Source organism: Cladophialophora carrionii (assembly GCF_000365165.1).
Source record: "Cladophialophora carrionii CBS 160.54 unplaced genomic scaffold supercont1.7, whole genome shotgun sequence".
In the NCBI taxonomy this organism is placed as follows: Eukaryota; Fungi; Ascomycota; class Eurotiomycetes; order Chaetothyriales; family Herpotrichiellaceae; genus Cladophialophora; species Cladophialophora carrionii.
In genome coordinates, this window is record NW_008481832.1 from 493,399 (window position 1) to 517,843 (window position 24,445).

Here is a 24,445-nt window from a genome sequence, read left to right on the forward strand (position 1 = left end):
GTGAGTAGGGAAGTAGCATGCCAGCTTAATTCAGATCAGAAACAGATGAAATGAAGACATCAATGGGTAAGTAGGTAGGTAGGTAAGTAGGTAGGTAGGTAAGTAGGTAGGTAGGTAAGTAGGTAGGTAGGTAAGTAGGTAGGTAGGTAAGTAGGTAGGTAGGTAGGTAAGTAGGTAGATAGGTAGGTAAGTAGGTAGGTAGGTAGGTGGCTCGATGGTAGATAGACGAAACTATTAATTTTATTCTTCTAATTACACACACAATACATCTCAATACTATGCATAGTGCAGCAACAATAGATCCCGGAGTTTGGGATTCATCGCGGCTTCTCGAAACGCCTTGCTTTGCCTGACACTGTCGTGCCCCGTCTATTGACGCACAATTTGTTTTGTAACTCAGCATATCAACATGATGAAACCGGCTTCATGACTCGGTTGCTCGTCTCATTGCACCGACTGCCCTGTACTCGGGCTGGCGATGCTATCCTCGCGAGCACTTTCCTGCACGGTGCTCAGATTGCGGTGCAACTGCGAGCGACTCGGCGTCGCGTGCAGGATCCGCATTCTCTCGGCCGCGCCTGTGTCTTCGCCCATCCCCGGTCCGCCCATGCCGACGGAGTACGCGCCGCCCATGCCAGGAGGCAGGTTTGTACCGGCGCCGATGTTGCCAGGGGCAGGACCGCCGCCGCCGCCGCCCCCGCCGCCCCCGCCCGCACCCACACCCGTAGCAGCACCGACACCAGCACCAGCGCCGCCGCCTGCAAACGCACCCGTCATGCTGGGACTGGTGCCGAACGCGCCGCCGATACCGCCTCCCGTGCCGAACGCGGCGGTCGGGATCGAAACGGGCACGGAGCCGTTCGGCCCAAGCACGCTGCCCAGGCTCCTCGCGCTGCCGTACGCGGATCGCTGCCCGGGCACGCTCAGCAGTCGAGTCCACTCGTCGGGCACGCTCGAAGCGTGCGCGGCAGCCTGCGCCGCGGCGATGGCCTTTTGCCTCTGCAGATCCCGTCCCTTGATGTCCACGTACATGACGAGGATGACGCCTAGGACGAGCCCCGCGGTGGCGAGACCCAGATTAATCGGCTCGGGATCGTCTTCGAAGACCTCGTGCAGTAGGGCCTGCAGGCCTGATTGCGTAAACGTGAACAACCCGCTCAGACAGATGATTGCGCCATACACCGTGCCGAAGGTCGCATACCCGAACACTTTGGCCGCGTAGTCGCTCATGGCGGAGTAGTACAGCGGACGGAAGAGGACGAAGAGCGTGACGTTTGCGTATGCAGCCCACACGGTCGGCACCGCGCCGAGCACGCCGATGATCGTGCTCAGCAGGACCAGCAGGTTCAGCACGGCGACGGTGCTGGTATGGTCCAGCAGGGCGCCGATGAAGGGCACGGTGGCAATGCCGCCGATCGGCAGTGCCAAATCGAAGTATTCGATCAGCTTGGTCGCCTCGGTGGCGCTGTTCAGCATGTACACGTACTGGGACCAGATGGTGGCGATGAAGAAGTTGAAGCGCGCCATCTGCAGCACGGTGAATAGTGTGATGAGAATGAACCATGGGGTGCGGATCTGTTTGGACGCGGGCAGGCCATGTAGCACGCCCCAGACGCCCGAGTTCGCGCGGATAGTGTCTTCCTTCTTGACGTGCTTGACTTGTTGGGCGGGCGTGCCGAGCAGATCGTTGATGCTCGCGATGGACAGCCGCCTTTGCTCGGCGCGGTGGGACCGCATGCGCATGAGGTCCGTGGCTGTGAGGTCCAGATCGTCGTCTGAGTCGTGTAGGTCGGTCGTGGCGTCCTGGGCGCGGTCCATCTTCTCGGCCAATTCGCCGCGGGTCTGGTACGATTGGGCGGGCATGATGAATATCTGGGTGACGAAGATGAACGTCGGGATGGTGAAGAGGTAGACGAGGAAGATCTGGCGGAGGGAGACAGCCCCGGCAGTGGATTGATAGAGGATCCGGAAGAGGAGGAACACGCTTGCTGAAGCGTCGAAGGCGCCGGTAACAAGGGCGAGGATGAGGCCCTGGAAGCGCGGAAAGGCATTGGACAGGTGGAAGGACGGCACGAAGGTGAATGTGCCGCCCAGTGCAAGCAGGAATGAGGCCACGATGTAGCCGTCGAAGGGCAGAGGTTCGGCGAATGCGAGGCAGAGTGAGCCTAGTGCGAGCAAGACGGACGAGATGATGCCGCATACCCGTGGGCCATATCGATCGAGAATACCGCCAACGAGGAGGGCCGAGATGTTGGTCGTGACGGAGGCGATGATGAACGTTAGATTAAGCCTGGGGAAGGACGTCAACGTCAGTGTCGGTCTCATTCGACCCGGCCAAGAGGGGATATGATCAGAATGATGAGATCGAATCGGCAGACTACTGTACCTTTGATCCTGCAGGTAACACAGCCTGACACCTTTCCTCAATTCCTTTTCGGTGCACAGATCCTTGTAGACGCCTTCAGCTACGAGGATTGTTTTCAGAGCGTCAAATCCAAACGTGATGCCCGAGGCTGTCACGCATGCGATGACACCAATCACTATCTGGGCTGCACACGGTGCGTGGCGAGGGTGTTATCAGCTTAAGGTTGATTTTCCGAGTCCCCGGAAGACAATGAAGCAACATGAGAACTTACCTATCCTCTTCTTAGGGCTCACTTCATAGGCGGCAATGGGTTCTAACTTTTCACCCCCGGTGGACTTATCACCCACGGCGGGCGGAATAGGGTCATAGCTGATACTCAGCGTTATACTCGGCTGTCTGGACAATCGAGGAAAGGCCCGGATGCTTTCAGTGTCGAAGCCTACATCGCCGGGTTCGGGTTCGTGGTCGATGCCTTCGACTGCCGAGACATGCTGGGCTAAGGACATTTGCCGGGATCAGAGCGCGAGAAAAAGGACAGAGCGAGACGTATATCAGGGAGGCCAGGCTGAAACGTGCATAAGGGTATAGGGTGAAGTATAAAATAAAAATACGTGATGATGGTGGAGAGTTTCGTCCTGTGTACTCCGTACTCCGTCGGTGCTTGATTAATTGCGGCTCGAGCGAATGTTCTCGCGTGCAGCAAAACTGTGTGGTGTTTGGCTGCGCCGAGTGGAGCCCGTGAAACGGACATTTTACCGGCTGTCGGTCTTTCAAATGGAATCTCGATCTCGATCTCGATGTCGCCGCGTCCAGGCGTGAGCTTCGACCAGTGGCAATGCGTTCCGGGCATGACGTACAGGAAATCAATGACTCGCGTCATGTCGGCCTTGCCTGATCAGGGGCATCCAGACCTCCGGGCGTCTGACCAGCCAATGCGGGGTACAGTAAAGAGTATATGAGGATGGAAAGTGAGAGACAGGTGAATAGAATGTGAATTGCCGAGCATGTGTCCGCGTATTATCGAGGATGGGAAGTGAGAGATAGTGAACAGCATTTTACCAAACACTGTAATCCTCATATTATCGAGGATGCGAAAGTGAGAAACAAGTGAACGGTATGTAATTTGCCGAACCTGTGTCCTCGTATTATCGAGCATGGGAAAGTGAAAGACAGGTGAATAGCATTTGATTTGCCAAACACAGCGTCCTCGTAATTCATATATCGAGGACGGCATTCCTTGGCGGTACGTCTATCGCATTCGATATTCGAGTTTGAGGAACAGATCTAAGTGAGTGAGTGAATGAGTGAGCAACTCCTTCGATACTTTGTACTGTGTACAGAGTACTGTGCACCTCTTTGCTCTCTCAATTCTCTCACCCTCCCACTGATCCCTCTCCCTCTCCCTCACCCTCTCCCTCACCCTCTCCCTCACCCTCTCCCTCACCCTCCCAACTCATCAACTCTCCGTCTAAACGCCAGGATTTCCCGCGTCAGCACTTCGCCTTGCTCCAACGCCATCATATGCACGCCCGGGTCGATTTCCTTGTAAACGACCCCGGTGTTGCCCCCGGCTTCACACGCTTCCCTGAGCCGGGTCATCCACTTGGGCCCCGTACTCGCGTCCTGGACACCGCAGGCCAGCAGGACGGGACACTTGACCTTCCCCGCGCTCAGACTCTGTAGCGAGTCGAGCTGGCTCATGCAGCGCCACGCGTCCGCCCAATCGCTCAGCGAGATCCTCTCGACGCATGACCTCGCGTAGCGGACGCCCCATTCATTGCGCGCAATGGCCTCCGGGGTGAACCAGCGGATGATGGTCTCGGGCAGCAAGGGGGCCACGGACTGCGCCTCCTCGGCTCGCGTCGCGCGCGTGATCCACGACGGTTGAGCCTCGCCCGCCGTGGTGATCAGGCCCAAACTGCGCGTCTGGTCCGGGTAGGCCAGCGCAAAGTACTGTGCCACGGCGCCGCCGTACGATTGGCCGTAGACGTCCGCTTTGGCGATCTTGAGCGCGTCGAGGATGCAGTGCAGGTCCGAGGCAAGTTGGGTGAGGGAGCGCGCGTGGGGAGCGTGTGCTGCGTAGCCGTGTCCTCGCATGTCGTACGCGATCACCCGGATGCTGCTGCTACCCGCCGTGGCGACCAGTCTGCTAAAGACGGCATCCCACATGCGCCGGTCGAGCGCCAGCGCGTGGATGAGGACGATGGGGATCGACTGGCTGTGCGGGTTCGAGTCCTTCACGACCGTGCGGTGATCCCCGACGGAGACCTCTTTCTCCACGTACGTGCTGTTGAGGGCGTGGTGCAGAGGGCCCATCAGGGATTGGAGGCTCGCGACCACGCGACTTCGCGTCGTGATCGCCTTGGAGGGTCCAAAATGGAAGCTCGATTGGAAGACGACATTCTGGATCTCGGACTCTGTCGCTCCGTAGTATAATGCCGTGGCCAGATATTCGTCGAGCGAGTCGTCCGGGTCGTGCGCAATCAGAGCCATAATCTCCTGGAGGGCACATTCCCGGTAGTTCAGCGAAGACGTCGACACCGTCTCGAGGAAAGATTGCGAGGGCTTGAAGTCCGAGAGAACTATCTTCTCCTTCTTGGGCCTCGGTGCCATGTTCTCCGCTGGCGGCTCTTCAGCCTTGACCTAGTATCGCAGGAGTCAACGACCCAAGACAAACTCAAAGCCACCTCGTTGCGTGACAGAAGGGTCCATATTCGTCTGCTGAATGTACTGACCTGAGATGAAGATGACATGCCGCACCAAGCGACGAGATTATTCAGCCTCGACGTCTCACGTAGGCGTCACTTTCCGTACCTGGCACTGCTCGTTATTCAAGGTATTTTGCTCCCCTGCAAAGTGCTCGAGACTTGGAGAAGCCTCCGATTCTGCACCGACTTTCCCGTCCTTCCCCGAAAGGATGACTATGCTGACGGCCATCTCCAATTCATTCTGTTATTGGTGTCGGTCTCTCACCGAGAGCGGTTACGATTCCTTCCTGGTCAGTCGACCGAAAGAAAGACCAAGCTGGAGGTTGAGCAGAAAGGGTGCTCAACCAGCACCCGATGTCCATATCATTGGTTGATATCTGCCTGGACAGTACGTCTGGTATGCATTCAAGTGGCCGTCAAACCTGAGCGGCACAAGCAGTAAGCTTTTCCTCCTGACAACCGGGTATCTCGTCGTTCGACCGCCAATGCACCTGAGCACCAACTCCAGATCAACCGCGTGCCAATTTGCTTGCCCTCCCACCCGCTCTAGTGTACAATACATTACATTTACTCGTGTGACCATTGCTCGCTTCATCTCATCATCGGGCATGTACGAACCCTGGACCTGGACCTAGCGGGCTGCTGGTCTCTTCTGGGATGTCATCGTCGTGCTGGTGGCGGTAGTTGACAATGCGGTTCTTTCCATCCATGCTGACGTGGATATCGGCTCTCGTGTCTTCCGAGCCGAGAATGCGGTGGTTGTGTTTGGTTGAGATCGCAAGTGTCGGGGTCGTCCTGTCCGGTCGGGGGGCTTGAGGAATAAAGGTAGTGATGATCACAGCCCACAAGGCCCTGCACGCCGGCAGGCTGGTGACAATATAGATGACCGTGTTCCAGAATCCTTGCAGGGGGAGCACCAGACCGGAAGCAAAGTCCAACCCGAAAATGGAATCATTCGGGCGAACAAGCGTATACACTCTGTTGATCGTGGAAGGAACCCTAAGGATAGTAAGCCCACCGTGCCAACCAATGTCGATGAGAATCACACACCATGTACAAAGGAGAGCGAGAAAGAATAGCATGGCCGTTTTGCAGTAGCTCAGTGTCGCCTTGTTAGCATCCACCATCTTAGCCTGCGGTCTCTCGATGACCACCTGGGTGTTCGTTTCAGGGTACCCAGGTTCCTGAGTCGACGGGAACCTTTCATGATGCGCATTCGTGGGTGAAGCATCACCATGGTATTCGTTGTTTGGTGGGCTCAGCTGTGGTTGTTTCCGATCCGGTGAGTGTGGGACTTGGCTGCTGATGGTGACTTCGTATGTTTTTGGAGAAACGGACGGCGATGTTGGCGAAGCTGGGAACTGCTTCATGGCATAACCGTATGACGGCACCTCCTGCTTGCTTTCACTCCGACCTAGGGATAGGAGCTGTTTGCGCCAACGGAAGACCACAATGCCCACTTTGACGTAGATGAACATTGTCACCAAGATGATAAGCCAGACCGGGCCGTAGAAGGTGGCGATTCGAAGCACATTCCATTTCGTGGTGACCCAACACCAGAGCTGCGGGGCGATTAGGAGCAATTATGGACGAGCAAGTTGGTATCCACGTACCACAGCGTCTCCATACACTTTTCCTCTGCCCCCAGAGTTGATGAACAAAAATACCAATGCCGGAAGGAACGGGATACCGTAACACGCTCCTAAGTAGCGCCACTCCAGGCCCCGGAGTTGGGAGGCGTCGTACTGGTGAAAGAAGGAAAGATAGACATTGCAAGCCATCGCAAAGGTCCATAGGGCATCAGCGGGAAGGAACCTATGATTTCGTTGAGTATGAGCATGGTAGCAGGCGAACAGGGACCTCACCAGTGAATCAGAAAGCCCTGGAACTGGCATAATGGCGTTGTCACTCCGGCCGCAATGCCGGATCTTGCGATCAAGGTTGCCACGTTGGCGAATAGATTTCCCCATGCTGCATAAAAGACAAGTCGGTTGATGGGTTTGCGGAACTTGCTGTCAGAGAGGAACGTCGTGATGATGAAGCATGCGCCGACCACCGAGAAGACCGACGTGACTCGCTCGGCCGTCTCAATAGCGTGGTGTTGTGATGCGGCGATTGTCATGTTGGCAGCAAGCTGGTGGTGACTGTGCCCAGACAAGCATACCGAACAGGCGGAAGAAGCGACGATATCGAAGACTCGACAGGACAGTGGGGGGAGACACGACGCTTTTGTCTTCACATGCCGTCAATATGCAAATGTCAAGGTAACGTCTGTGGTCCAGAGTCGCAGTGGCCAACTGTACCCCGGTCAACCTCTGTGCCACGGGGTCTGGCTGTGGGTCGTAAATCAACAGATTCAGTCAAGTCCACCACTAACACTTTCGCACTGGCTTTATTGACCGGGGCATGACAAGGTTTCCCACCGTGCGATCGATTCGTTAAGGGGCGAGAACAGACAGTAACTCTCTCCCCAAAGCACCGAAGTATGGCCTGGGTAAATCCGGGGCAAGATGATGGCGCAGAGTGAAACGACTAGAACATGTCGGGATACACCTTCCGCATGCACGGGGGTGGATATGCAGTCGCTCTCCACTAGCTCCGGTAGCACCTTCTAGGACTCGTATAACCTTGCGAGGAGGAAGTCGAGAGTTGCGCTATCACGGTGCTATTGTTCCGATCATCGCAGAGAACTGACTAGCGTGGCAGGCGAATTGTCATGTTGGGCCCGTGGGTCTGGCACCTTTGTTCTGGTGCTGGGCCAGCACCCACGAGTAAACGGTGTGGAGGATGGGCCTGATACCGGACGGTTAGGGAATACTCGTTTAACCTCACACTGTCGCACAGGGAGTGCATTCTAGCATGACGCGGTGATCGTCCAATGGTGAAATGGAGAAGGCCACAGTTACCCAACCGCAATCTCTGATCGTCGCACCGTTGGATGTTCCAGCGGGTACGGACTGAGGAGTGAAAGAGCCTCGGGCAAAAGGCTAGACTTCCACCATCTCGACCGACGGCGAGGCTTGGGGTGATCGATCGAGACTCCGTCCTGCGAAGGAGGCTTCGGATACGAGAAAATAACATCAGGGCGTCGCCGCTAGGCGAATTAATTGGACATCGGAACACGGCTTGATTGAGTCGGTCCGCGCCGTGACAGGATAGCAGGTCTTGTGCCTGGACGATGAGGGGGAGTCGCTTCGACACGGCGAGGCTCGGCAGTTCTTGGATACTGTTCCTGGGCTGGCCGCTTGACCCTTTTCCCCAGATTGAGGGAGAACGACGGCCATGGGCGGGAAACTACTGCAGGGACAAAATGCCCGTCTGAAGCCTCATTCGGCCAACCAGCAACGGGGGCTGTTTTGATCCCGGGATGATGGACATTGTTCGTGCACTCGAGGAGCTGAAGGAAATCCACCCTTTGCACACGTATGTATATTCCGCGCAGGGTTGAACAAGCCAGTCGCATGTAAAGCACAACACTTTGTCGTAACTGGTGTTACCTCCTTCCCGTGCGGTGTCCCCGGTCTGCGTTCCTGTTTTGTTTGGTGTTGGACTCTGCCAGATTTACGGACAACCAAGCCGTGCACCCTCCTTAGTACCTAAGCCTCAATGGGAGAAATACGTAATCAGTACTCCATGGCAGATTGCACCTGCCCGCGGAAGTGGATCTCAATGCTGAACAGGGACAGGCGATGAGTAGATGAAGCGAAAACGGCATTCAGGAGGAGAATCTGTGATGGGACCTTTCCTGAGAGGGACCGACAGATCGAAGGATTCGATGATTATCGATAGCCCCGGCACGAAATCGCTTGGTTTCCCTGCAATAATACGGAGTACTCTGCAGTGTCTGCTGTTTGGGAGGCCTCCTCACAGTACAGTAAGAAACAGGATGTGATCTGCTCGGTAAGGCTCCCCGGATGACGAGGACCGTGGAGCAGTTTAAGCAATGGCTAAGATGATGGAGTCTCGTGCGGGTCTTCCAGGCCCATGGAATGCCTCTCCCCCAGATGAAAAGCAATACTGCTTAACAAACATGGTTATGGCCACTCCTTCTCCGTACGAGGTACTCGTTGTATTCTGAGCTGCTCTTGACTCTGATTCCGATGGCAAAGGTTGGCGATGTGAAGGTCAAGACGCGGCTTGCGCATTCGCATCATCAGTGCTGGGCGCTGGGCCATGTCATGAAACGGGAACCGCGCTTGAGAGTTGGTGCCTCGTAAGGCATGTGAGGAGGAGTTGAGGCAAAGAGCGACAGACGGATTACTCTGTCGGGGGTAGCTGTTCGGGTGCACACAGTATCTCGTAGTGTCGGCTAGTTGGCACCACGTCTAATGTTGCCTCCACCTCTTCTTGATCTGTTGTCATGATGGATTTCTCCGTGGGGGCGACGGCTGATTCCTCGACCTGTGGCGGGAAATTGGCCTAGTCATGACTCGCTGCTGGACAAACTCGACGAGCTAACGGGTGCAGGTGGACGGATGAGGTTAACGTTGATACCTCTACAGTACTGGATATGTCGATCTTCCCCCGTTTGCGCCCAGATGAAAGGAATCTTCGGGCTTCCGGGATTTAGTTAGTGGCTTGAGATTTCGAGGAGTAGGACATCTCGAACCTATTGGGTACCCAGTCCTGGGGCGCGGGTCCCAGCCAGGGGTTTGCAATGGGCTCAAAGACAAGGATACGAGGTACCCGCCTGGAGTTTTTGGCGCGGATGGAGGAAGGTCGTGGAGACAACAGAGGCAGCGGAGAGGGCGGGAACATATTGTGTGACGGCAGAAACCGTGGGTGAGCTCTACGAGAAGTTGTCCTCGTAGCCCTACGGAGGCTGATCGCATGTCGGTTGACTGATCTTGCCTCGATCCCGCGGCCCTACAGCGTTACGAGTACGCTTTGCTGTGCACTGACTGGGCGACGTGTTCGTGCTCGTACCTTACAGGCGTGGCGTGGACAGGCTCGACAGGATCAGCGCTGATATGCACGGTAAATCACTGATTGTATAAGCTGTGGATAACCAGGACGGATCGCAGCCCTGTGGTAGTATCAGACGCCAATCCTCAATCGAGTCTGTGCATATGCTGACATTGAGGAGCATTCCCGGTCGATCGGCTACTCACAGGGACACACTGCTGGCTTGTTGGATCGCCACCACAAGCGAATCCGTTGTACTAACTAGACATTCACCGTGTCCTCTCTCATGGCTGGCTGTGGAGATTCGCAACGACCAGAGATGTTGAAACGGGCAATGCTTGTATTTCCCCATTGCGTGGCATCCCGGCTCCCTGTTCTCGATGCCGAGGTCGTCGCCTTCTTTTTCATGTGAAGGCGTAGGGAGCACGAGGAGGAGGTACTTGCCAATGATCTGTGATCCCAGTGCTGGTCGTCCACGATGAAGAGCTTGACGGGGTTCTACGGAAGGATATGGGTTCGTTTCTCCTGATTGAGATTGGATCTTCCGCCTCGTTCCTGCCTGAATCCAGCGGCTCTAAAGGGCTCTGCGAGTTTGAGAGTTTGGAGGTTTTCTCGGGCCAGCAGAATTCACTGAACTACCACTCCTCTGCCCTGGTGCTTTCGCCTACCTGTCCCTTCGGAATTGCTGACACGGTACATGCCAAAGTCTGGGTAGGTCTCGGCTGTCCAGAGCTTTTCAATGGGTCGCTATGGGGAAGATGTTGTGGGAATATCCTCGAGACACTGTCCTTCGTCGACCGTTTCTAGTCTGTCCTGATGGCGCCGGAGACTTCGAAGACGACCTCTGATCTCCCTGTCACCGTCATAGCTCTCAGTCGGGCTCAAAAGGAAGCGTGCTTGATTGAGGGATTCGAACAACAGCCTGGCATAGGGCAACTGGGGCAGACGGGAGCCACCTTCTCGATCAAAGGGCGTCGTTGGAGCCATGGAAATATCAACCAGAGCACACACGGGACGAGGTAAGATCTGTAAAGAGTATGTGTCAACATGATCACAGCCTTCTCTTCTCTTGCCCCTTCGCAAGAGCCCAAGCGCCAGCGAGATCTGTCTCTCTTCCGCAGATCCGTGAGGTGAGATGACATTCGGGCGTGACATTGGTTGAGTCGACGGATGTTGAAGAATCTCTTCACCCACCGACGAGTACTGTACGCTTCTGCTCCCCTTCGACCAAACACCACAATGTTGTACCGGACACGGCACTCCCGAGCAGACCATCCTCGTCGACCTCAGATTCGTCATCAGCCATACATGTACTTCTCTACGCCTACCTCCGACGTTCCCGCTCGACCAGCGAATGTGTTTAGAAACTTGCACGTTCCACCAACTCACTTGATTACGGGGACAGGACATTCTCGTGTGAGCCGAGTCTTCTCCTCGATGCTGTACTCCGTACCCTCCTCTGGACCGTCCCGGAAGGCGAAGACAAGCGAATATCACAACCACCATGAGCTACGGCGTTGCTGTATGTATCATGCACTCCCGGTCTGGCACGTACGAGTATGCCATTTGACTGATGACACTCCCCGGGAGCCCGACCCATCTCATCCAATTGGCAATATGCATTGAAGTGGATAGGGTGAGTATTCTGTAGATTGATCTCACGCCAGAGAACACTCCCATTACAGATCCTACGGCGGTGGATAGGTGAGTATTCCGTACCTAGATTGATATCACGCCAGAGGACACTCCCATAACAGATCCCCGCCCCCCCCCCCCCCCCTCTTCTCTCTCTCATACTCACAGAAGCCGCTCTGTGGTGGGCAGGAGGCACCCACCCACCCAGTGTGCCTCTGTACCCACTTGAGGTTACCCTGGGCGACGGGTACTGTCTTCCATCCATAGCTACTGTACTTAGCTTGTAGCTGCATCCTAGACTTGAGATGAATCATACATTGGTACGCAGTACATTTGACTAGACAGACCACCAAGAGGTGCCCTTCTAGCACACTCTCTGACCCCCGAAAATAGAGAGACGGCACCGTGCTCCCTTCTTCAGATGTGTATCATGGGATCAATAATTTCGACGTAGTGAAAGTACCTAGGTAGCAGACCGTGTACAACCAGTAGTTGGTGCTTCCGGGCACGACAGCCTGGACTCAGATCCCACTCCCTCCTCGTCTGTTTGATATTTTGGTCATTTCGTTCACTTCAGTTCAAGACTTAAACCGCAACGGTAGAATAGAACGATTCGATTCCAACACAAGAGCGAGAATGTCGCGGCTCGGTTTCGAGAACTGGCTGTATTCATTGTGAGGTACTGTAAGAAGACAAGCCACAAGCTACTGTAAGCGCGGAAATTCACGGCCGTTGACACCATCGCTGCTCGGTCAATCACAACAACAACAACAACAATGATCAACCTTCTTTCGTGTGAATATGTAAAGCGCGCGTGAAGCGAAGGGGGGAGTCGTAGCCATCATCTATCATTCATCATCCATCATCCATCATCCATCGTCCATCATCAATCGTCCATTATCCAGGGATGCTCGTGCCAGTACCAATTAATGCTGTAATGAAAACTTTTCGACCGGCGACGACGCGGTGGACAGATCCAAGCCAACGGTTGCGTTTCTGCACCAACGTTCGTGGACCAAGAGAAAAAGTAGGCAACAAGCAACCCGCAACAAGATACAAGCGCTGGTCGGCCCCTCGCACGTTGTCACCTCGTCACGTCTTCACCAACTCCCCCTTCCCCTTCGTGTTGTACTTGGGCATCTTCTCATACGCATTCGGACTGGGTTTCCTCCTGCCCTTTCCCTTGCCATGTCCACTTCCACCCCCATGCCCACACTCATCACCATGCCTGTGTTGATGGCCCCGCGCATCCTTTCGTCCCCTCCGATTTCCACTCATTCTCGCGGCACCGTCGTCCGGACTATCACTCCCTCCGCCGTCACTATCGTTATCGTCGCTGGAGCTGTCGCTTGAACTGTCGTCCTCGCTGGAAGACTCTCCAAACGCCCGTTCCTTATGGTATATGCAGCACACTTTGCTGGATTTGCGGCCCAGGCCCTCGTTGTCCACCACGTCTGCTGCCCACTGTATTCGTCGACGTGTATGATTGTGCGTGTGCGTATGTGGACTGGAGCCCGTCGCGTCGTGGGCACCTCGGAGGCGGAGGACAAGTGGATCTGGGGAGACTGAGCGGGAGGAGGCTGTGTCTTCGGGAGTGATTATTTGAGTGGCGGAGCCTACTGCAGCACGTCGGGAGGCGGTTTGACCGGGTGTGAGGTGGGCTCGTCCATTTGGTCTTTGAGCATTCCGCGCCGAGGCCATGGGTGCTCTTTGCAGAGGGGAGGCAGGCGCAGTTGTGAGGGGAGAGGAGGACATAGTAGTCGTGGTCTAGGCTTGTAGATTCTTCTATCCAATCCACATCATCTGGAATATACGGATTTCTTGCGCAGAGATCGACTTGAGACTGTGTGTGCACGTCGTGGAGGGTGGTCGGTCCGTTCGGAGCACAGACTCTGCGTTGAAAACAAAGCCGGCAAGGTCACGGCGTGGGAACACCGGAGGGCAAACGAAGGAAGACCAGGCTGAGTCTCTGTTTAATATACCGCGGGGAAAAATGACTGTATGAAGGGGCGGGGGAGCGCAATATGTTGGAACCGTGGGTGGAATGATCGATGGAGGCAAAGTTGAAGCTCAGCACGAGACCAACAATTGCGCATTATGAATTACGACGTCGGCCGCTAGAAGATGACGTCTCTCACGTGCGTGGCCCACAGTAGTCCGACTGCCCACTACCACACCAAGTTAGGCACGGCTACTCATACCTACAAGTAGGTAATCAAGGGCAGTCGTTCCATCCATCCTCGTAGTTAAAGAGCCTGGGTTGTGGCTCGCTCCATCCCTTGATGGTGCTTGCTTCCATCCACCCATCTTCCGCTTCTCACACCTTCATGCATCGCTGACCCCGATGCTGCATCTCCCGCCCGACCACATGATTCAGATCACGACCATCTAGATCCGTCCTTATGCTTGTGATGGTCATGGATCCAACATGTCAAGGTGGTCTAGACGACGAGTTCGTGCTCTTCGTCAGATGAAGCGCACGGACGGAGCAGATGACCAGCGGGAAAGGCCCAGCCACGACTCGTTGAATTATTCTTCTCACTACAGTACACTCTCTGTCCACTCTCCAATCTTCGCCCCCTTTCGGTCCCTGCTCTGCTCAGCTCAGCTGTCGTCTACACCGCGTTGTGGCTGGCGATCATCTGCCACTCCTGCTCACCCCTTCGTCCGAGGCAACATGGACAACCCGCAGCTGACTGTCGCTCGTTGGAATCCCACTCCAAGCGTGTCTCTGCGCCCATGCTAGCCGAATGCCCAAGAACATCTCCCATGCAGCAATCTACCCGACTCAATGCTTTTTGGTATCATAACAGGAATGAAAACTTTGGATGCACCTCTTCGAATCCGGCTGGGGATTGCTCGACCATCTCTGAGCCCCGTCTGACGGCGTCTGGCTTCAGCATTTGTAAAAGAGCCACCCACTTTCGAAGTTCTCTTCGGGGGTGCCGTGTTCCATAGCATAGTGCTCAACCGAGGCTTGCGGGCCATCTGGCTGCTCCGCGTCGCCTTTGGCGTACTCCGTTCTCAGCTCTTCTTCTAGTCACAGCTCATCGTCTCCATCCAGGTCTGCTGGCTTGATCAGACCGCCCACCTTCAGGCCCCGCTCGCGTTCTGCGTCGGCAAGGGCCTTCTTCTCCTGCTCACGCTCCTCTGCAAACAGTTCGGCGTTGTCACCGGCGAATTCCTTGAGCGAGATCAAGAAGTCGCGCACGTGAGTCTTGAACTTCGTCGCATCCTCGTTGAGGGTAAATAGCCCGCTCACGAAAAGCTGGACTTGGATCTCCTTCAAGTTGGGGAAGGCGCGCTGCAGGAGATTCGACGTGAACTCGCTCACATATTGCTTGTTGGACGTGCCCGGCGCAGCCTGGTCGGGCTGATACAAAGGTTGCGAGATCTTGTTGGTCTCAACAAGCTGGAACATGCGCGCAAGCAGCATACACTGTGACTTGAACCCGGCTTTGTGATCCGAGTCGGTCAAGACGAAGAACACATCTTGGAGGATAGAGATGTAGAACTGCTGGAAGAAAATGCCCGATGTTTGTGGGTCCGTCTCGGCCATGTTGTTGATCAATTCCAGGCACATCGACAAGCCTGTGTTCTCCACTTCTCGATTGTCGTGCTTGCTCGCCCACATGCAGGAGTCAATCACAAACTTGAATTGCCGACCGTCTAGTTTCAGCAGCGCAGGAAAGCAGAATAGGTTGATCGCCTGTAGAAGCTTGAAGAACTCTACGCGGAACTCCGGATACTCGTGGAAGTCCTTGTTGATCATCTCGAGTGTGCATTCGAATATGGCGTCCATTATTGGACCGACCTTGTCGTCCATGAGATTCTATACAAGGGTCAGCAAGGTTACACTCTGGTGGATCATCACTGTCTCTGACCAGAAGTCGAGATCTCTTTGGGGTCCAACGTACATGTAGCTTGTGGATGATGGTCGTCGTCACACTGAGGACTTCGGCATCTCGCGCGTCGGGAACATTGCGTTGGTAGTCGAGTAAAATAGCATCAAGCAAAGGAGGCACCATGCTCTCATTGACCATGGGAAGGTCATCCGCTTTTTGTACATAGATGTCGACTAGTTTCAGGATCTCTTTCTTGATAGTACGCAGGCCGCGGACTTTCGGTGTCTTTGTCTGGACATTGCCTGTGATGAAGTCAGGATTGCTCGAACGTCGAGCGGACAAGCACTTACCTCCGGAGGCGACAGCGTCAGAGATGAGCTGACTCGATGCGCGATACATGTTCAGCATATCGTGGTAGATTCGTCCAATCTGGGAATAGAAATAGCTGCCAATGGAGGAGCAAGCAGCCACGTTCGTCTTCATGATATTTCCGACAACTTTGATGATCTCAGGGTCATGGAGAATGGCTGGATTCGAGTTCGCTTGCTGGATGACACTGTCCCAGGCTTGGTTCGGATACGACATCAGGTCGCTGATCAGTCGGTCTTGCACGCTCTTCTGGCCCTGAGCGGAGATCATATATCCGCAAGCTTCGTAGAATGTGTGTACTTGCTGAGGGGTGAGGTCACAGGTGATCTTGCGCATATTACGCACAATCTCATCAATGAAAGGTTCGGTCTCACCAGGTTGTAGGGCGACAAAGTGGCGCTTGCATTTGTTGGCAATCTTGATGAAAGTGTCGCAAGCCATGTCCTGGACACCCTCGTGCGTCTCGTGCATGAACTCGAAGAGCTTGTTGACCACAGTCTTCAAGAACTTCCAATGCGCCTTGAGAAATCGCGGGTATTGGCCGACAATGTACATAATGTTGCTGGCCACTACGGCTTTGTTGTCCTTGCCTCGTTTCATCTCGGTCAGGCCGAGTAGGTCCTTGATCACCGTGACCAAGAATCGTTTCTCGGTCTCTTCAGACATAGCACCGGATATCGAGCCAATGGCCCAGCAGAGGGTATTGCAGTTGTTCCACGACCACTCCGAACCGTCAACCTGTCGCTGAAGCTTATCTGACATGATGTTCTCGGTGTCCACGACGTCCAAATGGGTCAGATATACGAGGCACTCACGCGTGGTCTTGTAGAGCTGAATGGTGTCACTCTCTTTGACAAATTCGCGAACAATCTCACCTTCGTCATTCTCCACGATCAGGACTTCTTCCGGTCGTACCATCTTCTCTACCATGACTTGTCTCAAACTCGACAAGACTTGGGCGTACTTGTGCTTGCGTAGGGGATAGTTGGCAAGACTGCTGGGATGTGGAGCGCCACCATTGGCGAGACCGCTGACACCCATGCTGACCAGAGGATTGAGTTCGGTGATGGGGAGTTGCTGCATCTCCTCATACAGCTCTTGCACCAACTTGTTCCAGTACTCTAGGCAAATCTTGAAGATCTCTCTGTCGTCAATCAAGCTGATCTTAATAAGATAGAAGTGACCGTGGAGGAGATAATCGGGATTCGGTAGTCTTTCAATGGTCTGCAAGTGGGCTGAGAAGTAGTTGGTGAGGAATATCGCCAGGTTGAGGATGTATTCTTGTTCTCGGGACTTGGCTTTGGCGTATGCATCGCGGAAGTCGGTGTCAAGCGGAAGGGTTCGAGCAACGACCGTCAGGGTCTCGGTGAACATTTGCACCAGCTTATCGTCATACTGGAATTGTTGTCCTAATTGCAGACCGCCAATTTCGGTCAAGCACTTCAGGGAGATGTTGCGGAATTCATCGACCTCAAGAAACCTGCCGACAAGCGTGTCGATGAGCTTGGTCTCGAAGATGAATCCCAGAGGGATCCAGTTCAGGAAGCGCAGTAATGTCTCCAAGGTTGCCCTGACCAAGCTTATGGACGTGGCTGTTGTGAGCACCTCGTTGCATAGCTGGAAGATGGACGAGAACTCGGCGCACATGGTTGTCTTGAGATTTTTCGCCTTGGTGGACGTCATCTGGTCCTGAGAGAAATCAAAGACCTCCTCGGAAAGCAATCGTAGAATGGTCATGTTGTTCTCACACACAGACAGACCGGTGTGGCAAGCAGAGATGATTTCGTTGATGAAGCTGGGCCAATTGTGAGGCCATTCTTGTTTGAGGATGGTGACCAAGGTTAAATCCAGCTTGTTGAGGAAGAGCTTGTTGGCCTTGAGCGACTCGTCGGTCTCGGAAGCCTGGAGGATCTGGTTTACCACGAAGTTGCGAATGCCCAAGCACTGGTCGCGAGGGAGAACCTTCCATCTGGTGTTGACCACATCGTCCAACACTTGCAGACCCAGGTATTTTGTCGGCACATACGTCGCCTCTTGTAAGATCCTATCCACCATCAGCCACGCATCGGGGTTCGACTTGAACTCGTTGAGCTTCTGTTGAGCCTGTTTCTGGATTTCGCCATGGCCTTCTTGAAAAGCCTTGACGGTCGCGTCCAGCTCGGTGACGGTGACCGACATGGCTCAAGCTTCGGGTAAGGTAGAGGGGAGACCGCTCAGCGAGCGCGAGGAAGCACGAGTGGTGTACCAGTAGGTGGCGGGGTACCGAGATGTGAGGCTCGATTTGATGTGCGGGTGCGATAAACGATCCCGAAAGGTTGGAGATTGCGCTTCTCAGAACAACGACGGATGCGCGAGAGCTGTTGAAGCTGGGGAATCGATGCAGAGAGTGCAGTGGATAAGAAGGCGATTGCGCAGTCAGGAGGGATGAAGCAGTGGGCTGTAAAGGCAGTCGAATTTCAAGTGTTGGTGAAATGTCGGGATGGAGAGCACGCGTGAAAGTACATGCACTGCAGTCAAGGCAACGGACGAGGACTGTACCGCCGCATAAGGCACCCGCCAGCAATCCAGACACGGATGTGAATCCGATCTGTCGATTCTCGCTGGCATGCAGAGGCCAATTATTAATCCCTTTTGAGGGGGCCAATGAAGACCCGTGATTCTGCCACAGGCGCATCGAGGGCTGCCATCAACACCAGCACACACCTCTCAGGAAGCCCGTCCTTCTCGCCATGAACTCATTGTTACCACGTCCAGTGTATCTCTCATTGACTAACAGTCGGTTTATGCGGTATCATGATGGGCACACTATGAGGCCACGGTAGTCTCGGATCCATTAGACATGCGAACGAAGTCAAACAGCCTCTTCCTTTGGGTGATATTCAGTCAGTTCCAACACCGGTCGTGTGCTCCGAGACTTTCACGTCGCGCTCTTCACTCTCTTTGCGGTACTGTTGATACGCCGCTGCCATCTCCTCCTTTGACGCGAGTCCATTCTTCTCCGTGATTAAATCCTTAAGCCATTTATTCTCCATTTCCAGTTGGTTCACCTTCGCCTCCAGCTTCGAGTTCTTTTCCTGCACCTCCTTGACCGTGCGTTCCAGCGCTTGCTCACGTTGCTTCTTCTTCACCCGGAATCTTGCGCTCGCCGCCGTGTTTCTCCGCCTTTTATCCTCCTCAGCAGCCACACGGGATTTATCTTCGGGACTTAGTGTGTTCGAATCGAGCGAGTCGCCTTTTCGCTTGCTGCCAGCCGCCGTCTGAGCACTCGGTGAACCGAGAGCGTCATGGCTGCCGAAACCTTGCGCAGGCGCAGGCTGTATGGGAGTGTTGTAGGTGCTATAATAGTGCGCAGGCTCTGCGGCCGAGGCATCCATCTGAGGCAATTGCTGATTCTGGCTCGGCGACGTAACCGCAAGTAGGTCTTCGTACTTCACATTGTGTGAATTACTTTTATTTTCAGGCAGGTCGAAGTTGAAGGAACCGTCTTCAGGTAGTGCAGGGATATCAAAATGGGTGAAGTCGGTATTTGTGAACATGGCCAAGTCCTGGCTTATATCCAACTCTTCTGCCGGGAACTGCTCTTGATCATAGGGCGACGTCAGGGTGTTCAAGCTGTTGAGATATTCCGAAAAATTCGGCCCTGTCCGGCCGCGATAGGTTGACATGGTGGTTCCTATGCTCCCTCCCAAGGACCACCCTCACACAGTTGACTCCAACGATATCTTTAAAGGAAGGTAGCGTTAAGATATATCCGGCGGGGTCGCAGTGGTTCGCTGGCTTCGTTGCACGACGAAGGCGTAAAATGACAAAGCCGCCGCGCGTGGGATTACCAAGTACCCGAGGCCCCAAGGCGTCTGCGACTAGAGTCGCTGACTCCTTACCGCAAGCACCTCGAGAAAGTCGTGCGGGCAAGATGAGGAATTTTGTTTGGGATGGCTGGAAGAGAAATCCAGACTGTCTAATGGCGGGGAGTGAAGATGAGAATGGTGAGAGAGACAACTGGGAGTAACAATCGGCAGGCGAGTTGAGACCGGGTGCAAGGAGGGGCCGATCGAGGCGGACGTAAGAGTTCTTCGAGCTCTGGGCGAGTGCCACAAATGTGGGTGGTCTGCGCCCTTTCGCGTGGGTTTTGGTGGTGGGCGGTTCGCTCCCACGGCCTCGCTTCGGGAATTGCACTTGCACAAAAGCGTGCCGATTAACCTATTCGTTCGTCTTCTACAAGGACCCCCACCAGCTGCGTGGGTAATGAAAACATTAATAGTCTCAAGCCCGCCAGCGAAGAGGGAGGGTTATTCGAGCTGCTGCGTACGGGGCACGGGTTAAGCATGGTGGTCCTCGTAGCTGAGCCTGTAGCTGGCTTCATCACAACCCTGGCCTCGTGGACCCTGACATCTCTGACGCGCAGCGACGTTTTCTGGCAGTGGCGATCCCTGAATCGTGACGAGTCCAAGATAACAGCGGCGTCTGAGTGGTGATCTCATGTCACGATATGTGAGAGCAGCGTCGTGCGCTGCCCGTAAGACGGGTCTGACTGCCGGAAAAGGGTTCAATAAGCCAAGCGCAGCGGGGCGCTCATCGCCGCTGCTCTTACCTAGGCTACTGGGTGCCCGCGTAAAGAGTGCTTTATAAGAATGTCGTTCGGAGTCCCATGTGGCGGAGCTGGTTTTTGCTCACAAATCAATGCCGCCTGTTTGCTCCTGCCCATGCCCACGAGCAGATGATGCTAATCTCAAGTACAGTCACCGGACAAAGGGCGTACCCAGTAGTGTGCCTGGAGACATCCAATCAATTGCTCGCATGTTGTGCTCGTGGGAAAATCCTCGTCTGGGGGTTCGGCCTTGTCCCATGTCTTTCCGAAAGAACTCCCGAGTCGGAAGTGCTGACTTTCCAATTTCATACAAAGCTCTTCCGGGCAAGGGAAGGTAACCAGGAAGCCACGAGCTCGAATGCCTCCAATGGAGACTAATGGCTACGGGGGTATTTTGGTATTATCCAAGGTGCCTAGGTAGGTATGCTTCAGGTGAGTCACGTGGTTCACGTGCTTTAATCGGACCTCGGTATTTCTCCCCCCGAACCAGTTGATTCGAGATTTTCGGTCACATGATCTGACGATTACTCGCTTGTTTACAATGACGAACGGCCTCAAAATCAATGTAAACAAACACAAACCAACAACCACACTTCAATGGCACCCGTCCTCGCCAAATCGCTCAGTCGCCTATCACGAGAGTCAATCATAGAACTTGGGCTCAAATGGCTTCAAGAAAATCGTCCTTCGTCAGCACCCTATTTACTGTGCAACCGCACCGGGTTCGAAGTCGATGAAGAGGACTACCTGCACACACCAGCCGAGAGTCTCGAGGAATTGCGAAACCTGTACCACGATCTCCGCAAGCATCCCAGCCAGACGACCAAGCGCGACGTAATCGACCGCATCGTCGACGGCGATTGGCGTCGCGGACTCTCTCTGCATCAATATGCAACCATCGATTTCGCGTACCTGGAACAGAACGACGCCGCTTTAAAGTGGAGCGCTCTGAAATTGGTGCCCCTCCAGACAGAGGCAGAGAAACCACTGGACGGCGACGACGGCGACGATGGGCGACATCCAGCGAAGAAAAAACGAAAATTAAACCCCGGCCTACTAGAACCAACCTATCCCCACGTCTCGCCGGAAGTCTTTCTCTCAGCCCTGAAAGCGGAGATATCACCACTGGTCAAAGCTCATTATCACGTCCACCGCATGCCTTCGCCGTACAGCCTCACCATCCTTCGACTCTGGATACAGCCAAACTCGGCATTTGCGCCCAGAGGGTCGAAAGTCCCGCGCCGTCCCAAACAAGCCACCGACGCAGGTCGCATAATGTATATCGCATTACCAGACAGCTGTCCGTACGTATACATCTCCATCTCCGGCTCGGCGACAAGCTCGACTGGACGGTCCAAGGGCAGCGTTAGGGACGCCAAGGAGAAAGTGATGGCCAAAGTGGACATGGCAGCCCTGAAGCGGATTGTCCTCGAAGCAATTGCGAAAGCACTCTCCCGGCCGCACCAGCGCTGGGCATTAGAGTCGACGAACCTTGTTGCAAAATCATTAAAGACGATGTGCGAGCTGCGGGGGAACCAAAAACCCGGCACCAGCGGCGGAGCCTACAGTACCTTCGCGGACTGTGGCAAAGCAGTCGACAACAGTCCCGTCGACGTGCAGATGACGGCCGATAAATCCGAGCAGCAAGACGACAGACAGCGCATGGTCGAGGAGCGATTCGGTCTGACGCAAGGCGAGCACTACGCGCCTCTCGACCGCGTGCACGTTAAGCTTACCAATCCGGTTCGGCCGGATGAGTGGGGAGACGAAGACGCCAGTTCGTCCACGGAAGACCATGCGAAGTGCGAAATCACACTGACATTTACGGGGAGCAACGTGTTTGGCGGGCTTAAGAAACTCGCGGAGCTGGGGCCCACGTATGTCGATCTGGAGAAAATGCCCGCTTGGATGACGGGTGAATTGGGCGTCAGTAATCTCACTGTCTGATAGACCTGGATGATACCCTTGGATGCTTTCGAAGCCTGATTGGACTGTTCGACCGATATTGTGTCCCTTTGGATTACAGTAATGAATGACCTTGATGACTCTTGACAATCCCCCATTGCTTTCAAATGCGGGACATACATACAAGATGTATGCATAATGAAAACTGGTGGCCTAACCAGTCTTTGACTACATAGTACGTGGTGCATAGCACGAGCATCCCAGCTCGAGAGAGACGCATTACTAATTCTATTCCTAATACCATATCCTACTCACATCAACTCGTACTCCTAATGTTACACCTCGTACTCCCTGCTCCTACTCCATACTTCTTACACATTACACAGTACATTTTTGCCGGCTCTGAAGATTTCGTCCCTAGGTGCCCGATTAACCGCGTCCGTCCGCTGTGTATGTACTCAATCCAGCCCTTGATCTATTCAATCTCCACGACACCGTGGCACGACTAGTGGGTACGGCCATACATGGCTACAGTAGTTGGTTACTCGTGGGTACGTATCTGAACTGCGGACTCCTTACATTCCCAGAACCCGGCCCTCCACAGGACGAGTACGTGAATACAGAACTTACTGTGGTAGATAGACTTGGTTGCTGTGGTGGATGGACTAGGGTATTGTGGTAGACCCACGCTCCCCAGCCTTTCCAGGGGCTGGAGGGCAGAGCTCGGCGGCGGCGGCGTCAAGCTCGCACACGCCCTTTTTTCATATCCCACCCCGTGCGTGCATCCTCCACCGTTTTCAAGTCCACATACTCCGTACTCCGTACAGTTCTGTAGGTACCTAGGTAGGTAGGGAGATTGTAATCTGGTCACGTAAGTATCGCATGGCTACATGATTGGCGTGTGTCACAGTAAACGACGTCGAGCACGCCAGATGCAGCCAGATATAGCCAGCCAACAGCGCTTATCGTTTGTGGTGTACTCCGTACGTCTATTGCCTTCGACACTTCAGTCGGTATCATGCGAGTATATAGAGTACAGTACCGAGTATATCTCCAGATTCGAATTCCACGGCCGGCCCAGACCAGTCCAGTCCAGCCCAGCACAATCGAATCCGATCGTGGCGAGGATGATGGACCGTCCCGGCCTGGCGATGCATCGAGAGCTGATGCATTCATGCTGTTGCTGGCACGGCTACTGCTCTATAATTGCAAGATATCTCGGAGGTACGTAGGTTGCGCACGTGGTAAGGGACACTTCTCAAAGGTTACTGCTCTCTTCTCTCCCTATCGCTTCTGCCGCTTCTTCCCTATACACGTAACTGTGTGGCGGTCCAGCACCTACTGTCGCTAGTAGGCACAACACCGCGCACACACAACACCGATAAGGATACCCGCCACCCGCCAGATATGTACCTCTCCAAGCAGCAGGCGACAAACTCGTTCTCATCACCGCCTCCTCAACGCCGCGGTCGAGAAGCTGGAATCCACGTACTGTGTATCCCTGTGCATCCTGAGCATCCTGAGCATCCTGAGCATCCTGAGCATCGCGGCCAAGATCCGCGGCCACGATCCGCGGCCACACGGTCGACCTGAATGCACCCACAAATCAAACACGGAAGAACAACTACAACTATTAGCCAAGCTGTTCGACTTTCGCCACAATCAAATCATTGCAACGGTGACAAGCCGTTGGGATCACCCGTCGTCGAAAATGGCCGCGGGCGACTTGGAACTTCGCGGGAAGGTTGACACTCGAATTCGAGATGATAGAGTCAGGAGCTCGGGGCTCCGGCGACCTCGGTGCGTCTTGCTTGGGAGGTGTTGCTTGCTCCTGGCCAAGGTTGCGGCCAGGTAGTAAGGTGGTATGCATGCTAGTTCATTGACCTTGACGAGTGGAGCGATGGTGTATCGGCCGCGTGTGAACCCTTCGGCTTTTCGTGGCCGCGAGTAGTGGTGGGAAAGAGCCGCTTACCAAAGGATTGGCGCTGGATAGATGAGCCCGTGAGAGTAATTCTGGTGAATCCGGGTGCTATTGAGACGGACTTTGTTGTACGGTGTCCTTCCAGACAGGATGTCGAGAGAAACTCTTCGGCGTTGTTGGAGATGTCGAGTGTTTGGGAAGGAT

At 54.5% G+C, this 24,445-nt stretch overlaps 7 protein-coding genes across 7 annotated transcripts; 1 reads left to right on the forward strand and 6 right to left on the reverse strand.

Moving 5' to 3' along the window:
* Nucleotides 1–444: 444 nt before the first annotated feature.
* On the reverse strand, nucleotides 445–2,871 carry G647_08268 (uncharacterized protein; the record flags this gene model as incomplete). The annotated part of the gene is made up of 3 exons (XM_008732580.1): nucleotides 445–2,290; nucleotides 2,387–2,549; nucleotides 2,637–2,871. 3 exons carry the CDS (start codon nucleotides 2,869–2,871, stop codon nucleotides 445–447), a joined length of 2,244 nt encoding a protein of 747 aa, XP_008730802.1.
* Nucleotides 2,872–3,805: 934 nt separating this feature from the next.
* On the reverse strand, nucleotides 3,806–4,978 carry G647_08269 (uncharacterized protein; the record flags this gene model as incomplete). The annotated part of the gene is made up of 1 exon (XM_008732581.1): nucleotides 3,806–4,978. The coding sequence occupies one exon, from the start codon at nucleotides 4,976–4,978 to the stop codon at nucleotides 3,806–3,808; it is 1,173 nt and encodes a 390-aa protein (XP_008730803.1).
* Nucleotides 4,979–5,672: 694 nt separating this feature from the next.
* Nucleotides 5,673–7,195, reverse strand: G647_08270 (uncharacterized protein; the record flags this gene model as incomplete). Its single annotated transcript, XM_008732582.1, has 3 exons — nucleotides 5,673–6,635; nucleotides 6,687–6,888; nucleotides 6,939–7,195. The coding sequence occupies 3 exons, from the start codon at nucleotides 7,193–7,195 to the stop codon at nucleotides 5,673–5,675; spliced, it is 1,422 nt and encodes a 473-aa protein (XP_008730804.1).
* Nucleotides 7,196–12,705: 5,510 nt separating this feature from the next.
* On the reverse strand, nucleotides 12,706–13,314 carry G647_08271 (uncharacterized protein; the record flags this gene model as incomplete). Its single annotated transcript, XM_008732583.1, has 1 exon — nucleotides 12,706–13,314. One exon carries the CDS (start codon nucleotides 13,312–13,314, stop codon nucleotides 12,706–12,708), a length of 609 nt encoding a protein of 202 aa, XP_008730805.1.
* Nucleotides 13,315–14,653: 1,339 nt separating this feature from the next.
* G647_08272 (uncharacterized protein) lies at nucleotides 14,654–18,005 on the reverse strand (the record flags this gene model as incomplete). The annotated part of the gene is made up of 3 exons (XM_008732584.1): nucleotides 14,654–15,445; nucleotides 15,531–15,760; nucleotides 15,809–18,005. 3 exons carry the CDS (start codon nucleotides 18,003–18,005, stop codon nucleotides 14,654–14,656), a joined length of 3,219 nt encoding a protein of 1,072 aa, XP_008730806.1.
* A 701-nt stretch (nucleotides 18,006–18,706) lies between these two features.
* Nucleotides 18,707–19,492, reverse strand: G647_08273 (uncharacterized protein; the record flags this gene model as incomplete). Its single annotated transcript, XM_008732585.1, has 1 exon — nucleotides 18,707–19,492. The coding sequence occupies one exon, from the start codon at nucleotides 19,490–19,492 to the stop codon at nucleotides 18,707–18,709; it is 786 nt and encodes a 261-aa protein (XP_008730807.1).
* A 1,520-nt stretch (nucleotides 19,493–21,012) lies between these two features.
* G647_08274 (uncharacterized protein) lies at nucleotides 21,013–22,362 on the forward strand (the record flags this gene model as incomplete). Its single annotated transcript, XM_008732586.1, has 1 exon — nucleotides 21,013–22,362. The coding sequence occupies one exon, from the start codon at nucleotides 21,013–21,015 to the stop codon at nucleotides 22,360–22,362; it is 1,350 nt and encodes a 449-aa protein (XP_008730808.1).
* Between the last annotated feature and the right edge of the window lie 2,083 nt (nucleotides 22,363–24,445).